Raw genomic sequence first — 15,480 nt, 5'->3', positions numbered from 1 at the left:
TTTTATTCTACTTGCTAAAACACATGTAGCAATTAAGGATTAGTATCCATTCTCTGAACCCCCATTTTATTTCTTCGATTTTGAATTTATGTTGCTTCCATCTAAAAAAGATTTTTTAAAAATCTGTGGTCATAAAATCTGACTAGATTAATGAACTTGATTCTCAAAATTTCTTACTAAAATACTTGTAAGTGGAACAAAGAATAGTTGGGAGAAAGAAACTTCACAGTTAACTTTTTAAAAAAATTGGTAAAGTAATACCCTCTTTCCCAGAGAATTAACAAAATTCTTTCTTATTTAAATACTGCATAAAGGATAAAGAGCTCTTGTATGAACTAGGATTCACCATAAGAAAGGGAAAGGTTAAAAGATCAATTAACATACTTCGTTAGGCTCAGAGCTTTCTACTACCACACCATACATTTGAACAAGAGAAAGTCTTAAGTAAATTACTGTAAAAACTCCATAACCATAGTAATAAGTTTGTAGAGCTCCCTTTGAAGGTAACTTATTTTGATAGTTATCCTCTTGACTTTCATTCACTCTAACCAAAGTCCTAATTCTAAAGCAATAACCTGTTTTTGCTATAGCAAACATTCATATTTAAATATGAAAAATACCACACAGAAAACGGGAGCATTTTTTAAAAAAGATTTAAGATCATAAATAGGTCATTGTTGTCACAACACATTTCAGAATTGAAAAACAAACATTTTGGCTTTTTAGGAAAAACTCCTTTTTTATCAATTCCCTCATCATTGAAAGGACTTGTACATTTTAAATTTTCCAGTCTCCTAAGGCACGATATTTATTTAATCTGAATGCCAACATCATCATCCCCTGCTGTATGTAGCTGCATTAAGAGGCAAGGAATTAGCACGAAGAAAAACAGCAAAATTTTTCAGACAAAATCATCAGTCATTTAACAAAAAGAAGAAACAGACTGTCATGATCATTTCAGTTAAGAAGGCCCAGTCTTTTAATGTAGGACCTTCTATTAAAATACTTTGATTAAAGAAAAGGTTTTTTTTACTTGAATTTAATTCACCACAGAGGAGCTATGAAAGAAGGGGATTGGTAAAACAAAGCATACTTTAAAAAGGACTTGGGAGAAAAAAAATCAAATTAAAACAGTATATGGAGGGGCAAATATCATATGGAACCCAATTTAGAGGGCTAATTCATTCCTAGTGTTCAGGCAGATCCAGACAAGAGTTAAGACTAGGTAAACACTATAAGGCATCTGTTCCTTAATCACATGGACCATTCTAGCCTACCACCCATCAAATGCGGTGTACTGAAATACTATAATCAGATGCTTAAACTGTATTTTTTATCCAACCAAAAAACGTTTTTTAAAATATAATATAAATGTAAAAATTCCTCATTTTTAACCCTGCCTTGCTTTGTCCTCTGTGATACCAACTGAACTTTAAGGTTTTCTATGGACAATGTGGTGATTTACTGTTACTTTTAAAAGGAAAAAAAAACCCCACAAAGTTAGTGATTGTCCGCAGATGAAACAAGGGATGAGGTTCACGACTGAATCAATCACGGAGTGTTAGTCAATTGTAAACTCTTGAAAGTTAAGACTGGGAAATGTGTGTATCAGACACATTAGAGTACAACAGGAGAAAAAGGGAAGTCTGTTTGTCATTCCAATTCTGACAAGGTGCATGGTCTTCGAAATTCCTGTCCACGTTCATGGAGCCATTTATTGGATACTGTGTAAGAAAAAAAATATATTAATGCCCACTATCTAACTAGTATTTAACTTCTAGGAGCTAGGTCTATAATGAAGCTTCTACATGGGCTAAAAAAGTTCAAGACCAAAACCAGACAAAGACAGATGCTACTTAGGCTGTCTTTTAAGAATTTCACTGAATGTTGGAAACAAAGATTTTATATATATGTATATCCATGTGAGAGTCTGTATATGTGCATTTTCTAAAGTTTCTAATATTCAGTGTAAGGCTTGAGATGTAGGTACAGACAGAATAAACACTGTTTTACCTGTTTGCAAAATACAACTTCTAATACAAAGACATGTTAAAAATGAGCACAAAGTCTCCACTCTAAAGGAGCAACTCTATGATTAATCTCTCCTATTATGTGCTCATTAAGTCTCCTTTGTTCCAAGATACTGTTTTTTAATATACCCCCAAAGGAGTTAATTTCCTCCTCCTATATCACAGAACCCAATCAATGGCATCAACATGTGTAAAATATCTAAACTAGCACTCATTAATTCTTTGGTACTCTGTTACCTTTCTTAACCTGTATATCCAATCTTTTATTCATCAAACCCTGTCAATTTTACTTCTATGATCTCTTCAATATATTCTTTGCTCTCCAAACCTTTTGCTGCTGCCTTAGCCTCCACTAGCCTCTTTTCATTCTAGTCCAGTGGTTCTCAAACATTATAATCATCAGGGGAGTTCTTTTAAATTCTGATGATCAGGTATCACTCCTTAATCTTGCTATGTCCAATACAGCAGCCTCCAGATACATGTAGCTACTAAGCACTTGAAATGTGGCCTAGTGACACATACTGAAATAAATATATGGGTTAAATAAATCTATATTAAAATAATTTTACCCATTTCTTTCTTTTTTCTTTTTTTTGTAATGTGGCCAGTCCTATACTTGCATGACCTTCAGAGTACCTCTCTGGCCTCATATGATTCCTGGCCCTGGTCCCTAACATGCCTGGAAAATTACTGCTCTATTTCCAAGACCAAACAGAAAAATTAAACTTTGAAGAAGCCTTTCTAAATGTAAGTAGTTACTGTCTACATCTTTGTATAGTATCTACCTACTAAACTATAATTTATCTGTTAATGTGTCTGAGACAATTGTGAACCCTGAGGGAGGAAGATATGGTCTAGTTCAACTTTGAATCAATGTTTCTTAGAATAACAAGTGGAAATAGTGTTAACAATGTCATAAAAAATCTGATCTGTTGAAAGAAAATTTATATTAAGATCAGAAACTTGCCTGGTTGAATCACTTTCAGTGTTAAAGTCATATTAGGCAAATCTGTCAGCAGTTTTTTTTTCATTTTCTTTTAAGATGTAAATTATAATAATCTCATAAGAGACCAAAATCACAAATTCTACTCAGAGAATATAGGCAGTATTTACCCCATTTGTTTCCAACTAGCACTGGACAGGCTGCATGCCGTGTACTATAATCTCCTTCTCCACTGGCAAACAGATTATACCAGAAAACAGCAGTTCCCTACAGAGAAAAACACAAAATTATCCCCAAATAAAGTGTCAGGTTATCGCTTTTTATAGTAATTAAATTCTCCTCTGTTCTGTGGAAATAATCCTCTATGGCAGTGCTATATCTTCCTCTAATATAATTCTAAAAGTATGGTACAATCTACAAAATTCTGGTGATCACATGAAAACATAAATATCACAGAGCTGCTTAACAAAAAAGTGCATGTGCCAAAGCTAACACATCTTAACAATAGCAAGTATCGTATGGAACCCATTTTAGAAATGAAAACTTCTAAATACTAATCCCTGGTTGTTCATACCTCTAGGTACTCAGGGTAAATTGTACAATAAAAATACCTAAAATTTTCCCTAGAGATAATGTAGTCCTTACCTTTTTGGGCCAAACACTAGCTCCTACTTCAGGAAAAACAGTGGCTCCTCCTGCTGACACATCACTCATCTAATAATAAGAGATGAGAGAGTATTATCAAAAGTGCTGGTAGAATAAAGTTAAACATGCCACTGTGAGGTAGATATGATGCTGAATACTAGAATGAGTATATCTGGACTTTTACTTACAATGAGGGGTTTGTGCATGCTATTCAGTTTTTAAAAAACAAGATGCTGTTTACATTTACATACATATATAAAAGCAAAGGAAAGAAAGTCAGCAAGGGAGACTGGGGTATAATTTTGGATAGCTATATTTTTTATAGCCAGAGGTAAAAAAAGATGATTTAAAACTGACAAATCAAGTAACACAGGGATATAAATATGTATTCTATAGCACTAGAATATCCATGGGGGGCAGGAATTTTCACCTCTTTTGTTTATGGCCGAGCTTTAGTGTCTAGAATAGTACCTCAAAATAGTAGGTATTCAATAAATATTTAAATACATGAATTCAAACAAAATATAAATAAACACCAAGAGAAAAATAACAACCTAAAGCCAGTTTTGTCATTTCTCATGTTGGGTATCAACACATATTAACTAAAAATTAGAAGAATGAAAGATTTATAAAGTTATATTCTTAAAGGTAAACTAGAATAAAAACACAAACTTTCCAAATTAACTGAAGAAGCACATGCACAAAATGAGGCAAAGGAAACACAGATCATGTAAGTGAAGATTTTTTTCAAAAACGAAAGTAGAATGTAGAGACAGACTAATATTGTATTACAAAGCAAAATCCAACCATATGCTATATCCAAGAGTCACATCTAAAACAAATGATTTATAGGCAAATACTGTACCAAAGAAAACAGAGTTTCATCTTAATATCAAACATAGTTTAAAGTTAAAGGCATTGATTGATACAAAGAAGTGTATTTTACCATGATAAATATATAATCAATATCAAACAGCTAATAGCTCTTAAGCAATAAAGAAATTAACTTTGGAGAAATTTAAAAGTTGTACTATGTGGCCCATCTGGGAACAACATTCAAATAATGGAAAAAAATGAATACTAATCTAATAAAAATGCTATATATAACTAAAGTGGGACATAATTATGTAATATATAGTCTAATAGTCACAAATAATCCAACACTTATGGATACTGGACCAAATAATATAGCATCAATTTTCTTGTATTTCTTTGCTTTTATGGAACAAATACAGCCAAAACCAAATGCTTAATGGTTTTTAAACATCTGGAAAGATGCTCAACCTCTCTAATAAGACAAATGCAAATTAAAACCACAATAACTGGTAATCTGTTAAGATGTACAGATCAAAAGTCTGACAAACATATCACACTTAAAAGTAGGATATAAATTAGTGCATGTCTATAGATCTCATCTCTAGAGAGGATACAAAGACTTCGCATCATGAATTTTTACATAATGTTACCAACTTCTCTCCTGGTTTGCCCTTTGTGAGAATTCTCATTTTTAATTTCTTATACATCTTAAATCATTTTTTAATCTTAAATCCCTTTTAAATTGTAATCCTTTTTTATAGTATCTTAGATCTTTTCTCAGACAAGATGGAGTTGTGAGAGGAAAGAAGGGAGGGATGAAGAGAGAAATCAGGAGAGAGAGAAGGTGGGTTGGATATAGGGAGAGAGGTATAGTATTAAAAAAAAGGAAGGAAAGAAGAATGGAAGAAATCAGGCAAAAAACAAACATGAAAGGTGGCCGGGAACAAGAAAGAAAGAAAACAGACTGAGTAGAGAGACACGGATTTTGGTAGGGAGTGAGATACAACAGGTAGCAAAAAGAGATGCCATTTCACATAAATCAAATGAGGGTAGGGGATAGAAATAACAATGAAATAAAATTAATTGATATAAAGTACATCTTTTAAAGTTAACAAAGATTACAACATTTCAGGAGGTTATATTTGCCAAATCTAATATATCCCAATATGTCCTGTTTTATATGTTCTTTTTACATTGACATCCTTCTTGAGTGGTGGGGTCTATGTTCCTTCCCTCTTGAACCATGGCAGACCTCTGCAATTGCCTCCATTAGTAAAATACAGCAGAAGTGACACTATTTGACTTCCAAACATGGCTAATAAAAATGTCACGTATTGCCTTTTGGGGGATACTTGCTCTTAGAATCCAGTCACCATGCTATGAGGAAGCCCAGGCCACATGTTGGTATTCTGGCCAACGGCCAGCCTCAACCTTAGCCTTCAAGGTGACCCCAGTGCCAGCCATCATCTGACTGCAAATGTTGTATATAGTGATCCAGGGCAAGAACCATGAATGAAACCCAATCAACTTCACAACCGTGAAAGATAAAAATCAAATTGTTACTTTAAACCATTCAGTTTGGCGTGATTTGTTATGCAGCAATAAGATAACTAGGGCAAATGTTATGAGCAAAGCTTAATTTTTTCTATATGTATAAATATATAAACAATTTAAAAAAATTTTGAAACTAATAAACAATGTGAGAATGGTTACCCTTGAGGAATGGGCTTCTAGAGTGCTGTAATGTACTATTTCTTGATTTGGTGCTGATTATGCTAGATGTATTCACTTTATGAAATTTTATCATTATTATACTTATGATTTGTACACTTTTCTGATATATTTATCAATTAATACAAAATAAAACTTTATTTTAAGATAATGTATATATATACATAAATTCCTACAAATACACAGAGATATGTATATATACATTATAGATGACTGAACAGTCCATACTGCAAAATAATGATTGTCTCCAAGTAGTGGGAATAGATGTAACTTTAACTTTCTTTTGGTTGTAATAGGTACAATCTGAAAAAGTTATAAATGCAGAAAAATTCCTTAACTTCCTTTACTCAGTTGTAAAAAACGTTAAACTAGCATGTTAAATAAGAGCTAAACAGAACAAACATCTGAACACATCAAAATAAATCAGTAATGTGACCAAGTCCCAACTTCAAATGAAAATTTTAGCTAAAACTTACATAAAATAGCCAGGTAGCAATTCTATTTCCTGTCCCCAGCTCTTTGAAAGCATCTGGCTCATCTTTCTGTGAATAAAACACAATTCAGTGGTGTAAAATTCAGTAATGCAAAATTTCCAGTGGCAACTAAACATCAGTAATATGCTGAATGGTATGCTAAAAACCACCCCAAAAGTTTCCTTTATAATGTCCAGTGCACTATATACAACAGGCAATCAAATACTTGTTGGTTGTTGATTCAACTAATACACTGAACTTTTGTTAAGGCTGCACCGTGAGGCATGCAAGATCCTAGTTCCCCCATCAGGGATCAAACCTGTGTCCCCTGCAGTGGAAGCATAGAGTCTTAACGACTAGACTGCCAGGGAAGTCCCTGAATATTTTTGATAAGACCATTCGGGGGAAAAAACAGATTTGTTAGCCTATATAATGAGAACCAGTATCTACTGTCCACGGATTATTTTAAAAACTAACACCTATAGTTTTAGCTTCTGAAAAAGCAAGACATGAGAGTCTCTTAGCTACATTCACTAAGTCAATTCTCTGTGGGTAAAAAAAATTTACCATGAGATTTACTTTGAACTCATGATCCATTCAAATGTTCACTGCTACTATTCTTGACTGTCTTTTGGGTTGTCTTGCACTTTAATTTAGGTATACTTGCTTTGTACTTTAATCTGGCTGGAGAATTCACACACACACACGAGTGCAAGTATAACTGGTGAAATATGAATAAGCTCTATGGCTTGTGCCAATGCCAATTTTCTGGTTTTGACAGTGTACTATAGTTATGCAAGATGTTAATACTGAAAAGGGCTGAGTGAAGGGTGCATGGGATCTCCCTGTAAATTTTTTGGGAAACTTTCTAGAATTCTATAATTATTTCAAAATAAAAAGCTAAGAAAAAAAATTTAGTTTACATTAGTGTCAGGATTTAAACAATAGTCTTTCATCACATCATCCAAGATCCTCAGACATTTTTCAGTAATTGAAAGTAAAAAAAATAAGAAACTAAAAGTATATTCTTTGCTGGCCTACACAGAAAAGAGTCTAGGATTCTCAGATTAAGCCAGTCAAGGAATATAACACCATATAGACTGTGTTTTCTTTCCAAGGAATATACTCTTATTAAAAATGGTAATAGATCAAGAAGTTTATTAGAATACTTGGTATATTCCTTAGAATTCATGTAGTTATGATAAAGCTTAAATTAAGCCTTGGTAATGACATAATTTATAGCTCAATATATTAAAATTACTTCTTTAACTTTTATTTAAAAGGTTAAATATTTATTAATCTTAAGCAAGAGTACTTGGGCAAGAACAGCTTTTTAACAAACTGCTTTAATATTATTTATTCTCCAGTCACTGTATCTATTTTATATTTTTTATCTGCCTATCTTTCAAAATGTAACTTTTTCAGATTTACTGGCCAATTCACTAATTCACTTCAGCTGTCTCTCACGTGTAACTTATCCACTAAATTTTAAATTTCAACATTTTTTCGACCTAAAGCTTCTGTTTGTTGTTCAAATATGTTAAATCATTTTGAGAATTTATTAATTTTTATCCTCTTTTATTTTTAAAATATTATATAGTTATTTTATATTCTGTATCTGATAATTGAAGTATCCAACATCTGGGGTATCTATATCTGTAGGTAGGCCTATGCTTTCAAATTGCCAGAAGAAGCTCCCCATAACACATCATACTCCAGCCAGGATGTGAGAGGAAACTCTCCTCAAGAGTCTTGACTCAAAGCAGATGATTTTCTAGGCCATCCTTTCTTTCTCTGAAGGTGTAATCCTTTTGGAGATTTAGGTTTTATGCAGGGATCTCAGGTCAGTACCTACACTATGGCAGATCCTCTCACAGAGCTGTTTAATCCCCAAAGCTCTAGATTTCTGGAGGTACATGCCTCCAGCCTCAGCTTTTTTGCTCCCTTTAACTCTCTAATTTTAGTATCCAGGTTTTCTCTGTTCAGTTTCCCTTTGAGAATTTCCTCTGCTTTCTTCAAGGCTCAGCAATGCATTTAAAAGTACCCTAAATTCTATCACCATGTTTCTAGGTGGTTTTTTTTTTTTTTTTTACTGTTGAAAAGGCTTTACAGTGTATCTATTCCACCATGCTTCCACAAATTCCAAATAAGCTATAAATTTTTAATACTAAAAGGAGAGAATTAACATGGCATGCCTAAGTTTCAGTGGAACTCTTACATTCTCCATTTTTTTTTACTTACCCGTGCAAAATCAAAATGGGGTTCGTACTGTCCTCCAACTCCATAATTTGCTACCTGAAGGAGAGAAACAAAGCATGAATGAAAGATCAAGATTACTATTCAAAAAAATCTATGAGTCCCATTTTGGCCTCATATATCATGGTTAGATACTTCTAAATAAACGAGAAGCAAAGCATTTTTTTAAATCAATGAGAGTTCCTAAGAAACCAAGGAGGAAAAACTAAGGATAGCTACTACATGCTATTTTAGAATTAAAATTTCAAGATTTTTATTATTAGTTTTCACAGTATACTTTCCTTGGGAATTTAAATCAAGACTCATGTTTTGGGCTTCCCTGGTGAATCGGTGCTTAAGAATCTACCTGCCAATGCAGGGGACATGGGTTCAAGACCTGGTCTGGGAAGATCCCACATGCCGTGGAGCAACTAAGCCCATGTGCCACAATTACTGAGCCTGCGCTCTACTGAGCCCACATGCCACAACTACTGAAGACTGCACACCTAGAGCTGGTGCTCTGCAATAAGAGAAGCCACTGCAATGAGAAGCCAGAGCACCCAGACAAAGAGTAGCCCCTGCTCACCACAACTAGTGAAAGCCCACGCACAGCAATGAAGACCCAACACAGCCAATAAATAAAAAAATAAAATAAATAAAATTAAGAAAAAAAAAAGACTCCTGTTTTCCAAAGCCCAAAATGCTGGCAAACTCCCAATCTACTTTAATGAAATCCCCTTTCCTACATATTTTTTTCCCCTACTTAGGTAATAAAGGGAAGAAGTTAACACCAACTTAATTATTCCTGTTGGAAGGCCCTGACAACTTCATTTGGATGTGACAATGTCTCAGTGTGAAACCGCAAAAGGAAGTAAGAAAAATACTTGGTCTGAATTCAAGTTCCAGACTTATTAGTTATAATACAGTACATGTAACTTTGGATACAATCTCAGTTTTCTTATTTGTAAAATAAGGATAATTATACCTTCCTTGATACCTTCAAAGAGAAAATTAAAAAAATACCTAGAGACAAAGAAAACATAATAATCCAAAACCTATGGGACACAGCAAAAGAGGTTCCAAGAGGGACGTTTATAGCAATACAATCTTACCTCAAGAAATAAGAAAAGTCCCAAATAACCTAACCTTTACACCTAAAGCAACCAGAGCAAGAAAAACGAACAAAATCCAAAGTTAGCAGCAGGAAAGAAGTCATAAAGAGCAGAGCAGAAATAAATGAAACAGAGATAAAGAAAACAGAAAAGATCAATGAAACTAAAAGTTGGTTCTCTGAAAAGATAAACAAAATTGATAAACCCTTTAGCCAGACTCATCAAGAAAACAAGGGAGAAGCCTCAAATCAATTAAATTAGAAATGAAAAAGAAGTTAGAACAGTCACCACAGAAATACAAAGGATCGTAAGACACTACCACAAGCAACTATATGCCAATAAAATGGACAACCTAGAAGAAATGGACACATTCTTAGAAATGTACAATCTCCCCAAACTGAGCCAGGATGAAAGAAAACATGAACAGAACAACCACAAGCACTCCAATAGAAACTGTGATTTAAAAACTCTCAAGAAAGAAAAGTCCAGGAGCAGATGGCTTCACAGGCAAATTCTATCAAACATTTAGAGAAAGGTTAACACCTATACTCTGAAACTATTCCAATAAACTGCAGAGGAAGGAACACTCCCAAACTTATTCTATGAGGTCACCATCACTGTGATACCAAAACCAGACAAAGACACCACAAAAAAGGAAAATTACAGGCCAATATTACTGATGAACCTAGATGCAAAAATCCTCAACAAAATACTAGCAAACCGAATCCAACAACACATTAAAAGGATCATACACCAAGTGGGATTTATCCCAGCAATGCAAGGATTTTTCAATATCCACAAATAAATCAGTGTGATACACCACATTAACAAACTAAAGAATAAGAACCATAGGATCATCTCAACAGATGCAGAAAAAGCTTTTGACAAAATTCTACACCCATTTCTGGTTAAAAATGCTCCAGAAAGTGGGCACAGAGGGAAACTACCTCAACATAATAAAGACCATATATGACAAACCTACAGCTAACATCATACTCAATGGTGAAAAGCTGAAAGCATTTCCTCTAAGATCAGGAACAAGACAAGGATGTCCACTCTTGCTACTTTTATATAACAGTTTTGGAAGTCCTAACAAAGTCAATCAGAGAAGAAAAAGAAATAAAAGGAATTCAAATTGGAAAAGAAGTAAAACTGTCACTGTTTGCAGATGACATGATACTATACACAGAAAATCCTAAAAATGCCACCAGAATCAATAAATTCGGTAAAGTTGCAGGATACACAATTAACACACAGAAATCTCTTGCATTTCTATACACTAACAATGAAAGATCAGAGGGAGAAATGAAGGAAACAATCCCATTTACCATCACATCAAAAAGAATAAAATAGCTAGGAATAAACCTACCTATAGAGACAAAACACTTGTACTCTGAAAACTATTAAGATACTGATGAAAGAAATTTCAAAGATGACATAAACAAATGGAAAGACATACCATGTTCTTGGATTGGAAGAATCAGTCTTGTCAAAATGACTATACTACAGGGACTTCCCTAGTGGTCCAGCGGGTAAGACTCCATGCCCCCAGTGCAGGGGGCCTGGATTCCATCCCTGATGGGGGAACTAGATCCTGCATGCATGCTGCAAGTAAGACCTGGCACAGCCAAAATAAATAAATACATAAATATTTTTTTTTAATGACTATACTACCCAAGGTAACCTACAGATTCAATGCAATCCCTATCAAATTACCAATGGCATTTCTGCAGATCTGCAACAGAAAATTTTGCAATTGGTATGGAAACGCTTAAGACCCCAAATAGCCAAAGCAATCTTGAGAAAGAAAAACGGAGCTGGAGGAATCAGGCTCCATGACTTAAGACTATACTTAAAGCTACAGTAATCAAAACAGTATGGTAAAGAGACAGACTTATAGCTCAGTGGAACAGGACACAAAGCCCAGAAATAAACCCATGAACCTACAGTCAATTAATCTACAACAAATAAGCAAGAATATACAATGGAGAAAAGACAGTCTCTTCAATAAGTGGTACTGGGGAAACTGGACAGCTACATGTAAAAGAATGAAAGTAGGACATTCTCTAACACCATACACAAAAATAAAATGGATTAAAGACCTAAATGTAAGACTGGATACTATAGAACTCTAAGAGGAAAACACAGGCAGAACACTCTTTGACATAAATTGCAGCAGTATCTTTTGGACCTAATTAAACTTAAAAGCTTTTGCACAGCAAAGGAAACCATAAACAAAACGAAAAGACAGCCTACAGAATGGGAGAAAATATTTGCAAATGATTTGATTGACATGGGATTAATCTCCAAAATATACAAACAGCTCATAAAGCTCAATATCAAAAAAACAAACCACCCTATCAAAAAAATGGGCAGAAGATCTAAATAGACATTTCTCCAAAGAAGACATACAGATGGCCAAAAAGCATATGAAAAGATGCTCAACATCACTAATTAGGGAAATGCAACTCAAAACTACAATGAGGTATCACTTCACACTGGTTAGAATGGCCATCATCAAAAAGTCTACAAACAATAAATGCTGGACAGAGTGTGCAGAAAAGGGAATCCTCCTATGCTGTTGGTGGGAATGTAAATTGGTACAGCCACTATGGAGAACAATATGGAGGTTCCTTAAAAATCTAAAGCTACTATATGAGCCAGCAATCCCACTCCTGGGCATATATCCAAAGAGAACCATAATTTGAAAAGATACATGCACCCCAATGTTCACTGCAGCACTATTTACAACAGTCAAGACATTTAGGAAGCAACCTAAATGTCCACTGACAGAGGAACAGATAAAGAAGATATGGTACATACATCAATGGAACATTACTTAGCCATAAAAAAGAATGAAATAATGCCACTTGCAGCAACATGGATGGATCTAGAGACTGTCATACTAAGTGTAGTAAGTCAGAGAAAGACAAACATATACAATCACTTATATGTGGAATCTAAAAAAATGATATAAATGAACTCATTTACAAAACAGAAACAAACTTGCAGACTTCAAAAACAAACTTATGGTTACCAAAGGGGAACGGTTTGGGAGGGGGGCATAAATTAGGAGCTTAGGATTAACATATACACACTACTATATATAAAATAGATAACTAATAAGGACCTACTGTATAGCACAGGGAACTCTACTTGATACTTTGTAATAAACTATATGGGGAAAGAATCCCAAAAAGAATAGATATATAAATCACTTTGCTGTACACCTGAAACCAACACACAACACTGTAAATCAGCTATACTCCAATATTAAAAAACAATAAACAAACAAACAAAAAACTCATGCTGACCCCCACACTGCAATCAAACTTAAATGGAGATACAGAAGAAAAGGCTGACAAGGAAAATGCTTCCAACTTTTGCTATCTGAGAAACTCTAGATATGCAGTCAGAGGAATCTGGTGAAGGTAAACATTAACATAAGGAAAGTGATCATGATGAAAAGGATGAAGATGTCTTAGAGGAAGTGACTGGAAAAAACCACCAATAAAAGATTCCTCAGAGACATTTGACAATATTAAAAGCACAAAGGATAAAACATTCAAAGCTTATCCAAACTTAGAAGTATGACAATTTACAAAGGAAGAGAAAAGATGCTCACTCTGTATCATAAGTGTCACAATGAGAAGAAGGAAACTATTCTTGATAAGTGTTTACAAAGAAAACACTGTAATCCTCAATATTTCTAATATTTTAAATTACTGAGACAATTCAATAAGGAAGACTAGTTTTCAACAAATGATGCTGGGACAATGGGCTACATAACCACATGAAAAGAACAAAGCTGGACCTCTACCTTATACCATATACAAAAATTGACTCAAAATGGACCAAAGACCTGAATGTAAGAAATAAAACCATAAAAACTATACAGAAAACCACAGGTGTAAATCTTTGTGTCCTTGGATTAGGCAATGGTTTCTTAGACACCTTAAGCACAAGCAACCAAAAAAAAATCAGACTTCATAGAAATTAAAAATTTTTTGCCAAAGGACACCATCAAGAAAGTGAAAGATACCCCACAGAATGGGAGAAAATATTTGCAAACCATATATACCTAATACTGGTCCAGTATTCAGAACGTATGAACAAAACTTACAAGTCAATAATTAAAAAAAAAGCCCAAGTGAAAAATAGGCAAAGGATTTGAATAGAAATTTTTTCTAAGATATAAAAATGGCCAATGAGCTCATAAAAAGATCATGAGCCATCAGGGAAATGAAAATAAAAACCATGAGATAGAACTTCAAACATATCAGAATAACCTTAATAAAAAAACTGAACAAGAGCTGGCAAGGCTGTGAAGAAAATGGAACCCTCATACACTGCCAATGGGATTGTAAAATTGTGTAGCCATTCTGGAAAACAGTTTGGCAATTCCTCAGATACTAAAGTTACCACATGACCCAGCAATTCCATATGTAGGTATATACCCAAGAGAAATTTAAATGATGTTTGTACAAAAATTTGTAGACAAATGTTCATAGGATTACTCATAATAGCCAAAGAGTGGAAACAACCCAAATATCCTTCAACTGATAAATAAAATGTGGTGTGTGCAAAAAGGAGAATATTATTCAGCCAGGAAAAAGAATAAAGTGCTGATACATGTTACCATGGATATACCTTAAAAACACTGTTAACTGAAATAAGCCAGATACACTAGGCCATACATTGTATTAGTCCATTTATACAAAATATCTAGAATAGACAAATTCACAACAGAAAGTAGAGAAGCAGTTGCCAGGGGCACTAGGGAGGGGGAATGGTGAGTGACTACTTAAATGGGGTTTCTTTTGGGATGATGAAAATAGCAGTGATGACTGTAATCATGTGAGTATTAAAACCAGGGTAAATTTTATGGTATGTGAATTACTTCTTAATAGAAGACAGAAAAAAATAAAACGGTAGAACTGCCATGGCTACCTGACAGGCCTAGGAATGAAAAAAAAAGTGTACTTAATAAATATTAGTGTTACATATTTTCCATTTCCTTCTAAGTTTATACTTAACAGTAAAGAGTTTTTAATGTTTTGATAAAAAATTTTAAAGGTCACAGAACAATTGTAATTTTACCCACTGATTATTAAGATCACTGTACATGGTTTCAGCTTATATATTCAACTTTACAGTCTCAAAGTATCATGCAAATTGAGTAGTGCCTGGACAGTGATAGAAAATCTCATCTGAAGCATCTTTTGAAGAAATGTAAGGATAATGTGATTATCTACCTGTAATTCCTCTGCTGTGGAGACATCTAGTCCTGTTAGATCTTGTATTCGCATGTTAATTCGAGACACCACAGGGTTTTCATAGCCAGAGAGCCAGGCACTAAAAACAAGAACGACATATTAGTTTTACTGATAAAGTTTCAATACATGAAGACTAATAGCTGTCATTTTAAAAGCCATAATATACAGGACATTAAGGCTTTATGTATAGGCATTTAGCTGATTTGCTTCTTTGATATG

General features: G+C 34.0%; 1 protein-coding gene across 5 annotated transcripts in view; it reads right to left on the bottom strand.

Moving 5' to 3' along the window:
* Window positions 1-637: 637 nt before the first annotated feature.
* Window positions 638-15,480, bottom strand: part of P4HA1 (prolyl 4-hydroxylase subunit alpha 1) — a 75,729-nt gene continuing 60,886 nt past the window's right edge. For all 5 annotated transcript variants that reach the window (XM_057737133.1, XM_057737134.1, XM_057737135.1 and 2 more), the window contains 6 exons: window positions 15,241-15,340; window positions 8,880-8,933; window positions 6,642-6,707; window positions 3,619-3,687; window positions 3,144-3,240; window positions 638-1,724 (listed from right to left, as the gene is read on the bottom strand). In XM_057737133.1, coding sequence (XP_057593116.1) covers window positions 1,654-1,724; window positions 3,144-3,240; window positions 3,619-3,687; window positions 6,642-6,707; window positions 8,880-8,933; window positions 15,241-15,340 — 457 coding nt within the window. In that variant the 3' untranslated portion in view covers window positions 638-1,653. The remainder of the gene's footprint in view (window positions 1,725-3,143; window positions 3,241-3,618; window positions 3,688-6,641; window positions 6,708-8,879; window positions 8,934-15,240; window positions 15,341-15,480) is intronic.

The sequence above is a fragment of the Hippopotamus amphibius genome, chromosome 5 (assembly GCF_030028045.1).
Source record: "Hippopotamus amphibius kiboko isolate mHipAmp2 chromosome 5, mHipAmp2.hap2, whole genome shotgun sequence".
In the NCBI taxonomy this organism is placed as follows: domain Eukaryota; kingdom Metazoa; phylum Chordata; class Mammalia; order Artiodactyla; family Hippopotamidae; genus Hippopotamus; species Hippopotamus amphibius.
The sequence above is the reverse complement of the archived record's forward strand: the minus strand, read 5'-3'. Positions and strand labels throughout refer to the sequence as shown.